Consider the following 1068-nt stretch of genomic DNA (forward strand, 5'->3'; position numbering starts at 1 on the left):
TTGAAGCTTCGTGTGCGAGTAAAGGTGGAGGCGATGGTTGACAACAGACACTAAGTCACGTTATTGCTCGGATTTTACGGCGCCACCTTAAATCCTTGAACTTCACATTTTAACGGAAAAAAAAGAGCAACGCGACTTGGATGTAACGAGTAACGCGACAGTTTTGTAGAAATGTAGTGAAGTAGAAAGTACAGATACTTACTGTAAAATGTAGTGGAGTAAAAGTAGAAAGTACCCATTATTAAATCTACTTAAGTAAAGTACAGATACACAAAAATTGTACTTAAGTAAGTAACGAAGTACTTGTACTTCGTTACTTCCCACCACTGGTTATGTGGAAAGGTTAGTGTGCACCACAGGCACAGGGAAAGTATACAAATTTAGACACATTTATTGTTAGTTATCACTGGTGTCTGACAGAAGCAAATTACCGAATGGTCGAAATTGTTTTAGATATAAACCGGAACAAGTGAAGGAAATGCTAGTCATCTCTGACGGTTGTATACTCACAGTGAGCGGTGACAGCGATGATCGAGATCAGGAGGATAGCACAGAGTGTAGCCAGGCAGATGGTGGCAAAGCGGTAGGGACCCGGGCCACTCCGCCTGAGGTCTTTGACTGGGTAATCTGGAGGAGAAACAGGTAMATGGAAATGAAGGTATCTGACAAATATTAAAGGGTGCAGTTAAAGGGGATCAATTATGTAAAATTCGGGTTTTGCACATTTTTATGCCTCCATTTTGTCATCAACTTCTTTTAAAAACAGCCCAAACACTTAAAAAAAATGCCAACCAGCTGTTTTTTTTTTTGCATTAGTTAATGGTTTTTGGTGTCAAGCCATCTCTAGTACTGCAGTTCTTCGTGGATTTTCCCAGTCTGCAACCGTCAGTATCTATTAAAAATAGCTCTAGGAGGAACCAATGGTGAGCGGCCTGGGTTCATAGATGCATGCAGGGAACAGAAGCTGGCCCTTTTCGAGTTACTGTGGCGGTATTGAAAGGTCCCAGAATGAAGAAAGCACTTCAAGTTGTTGGACAAAACAGACCAATCTGTTTTGTCCAACAACAG

The 1068-nt window shown here is 41.2% G+C and overlaps 1 protein-coding gene across 1 annotated transcript in view; it reads right to left on the reverse strand.

Moving 5' to 3' along the window:
* LOC103472832 (CD209 antigen-like protein E) overlaps positions 1 to 1068 on the reverse strand; it is a 16096-nt gene that overhangs the window by 9516 nt on the left and 5512 nt on the right. The window contains exon 2 of the mRNA XM_008422670.2: positions 511 to 627. Within this exon, the coding sequence (XP_008420892.1) occupies positions 511 to 627 (117 nt within the window). The remainder of the gene's footprint in view (positions 1 to 510; positions 628 to 1068) is intronic.

Source organism: Poecilia reticulata, linkage group LG11 (assembly GCF_000633615.1).
Source record: "Poecilia reticulata strain Guanapo linkage group LG11, Guppy_female_1.0+MT, whole genome shotgun sequence".
Classification (NCBI taxonomy): Eukaryota; Metazoa; Chordata; class Actinopteri; order Cyprinodontiformes; family Poeciliidae; genus Poecilia; species Poecilia reticulata.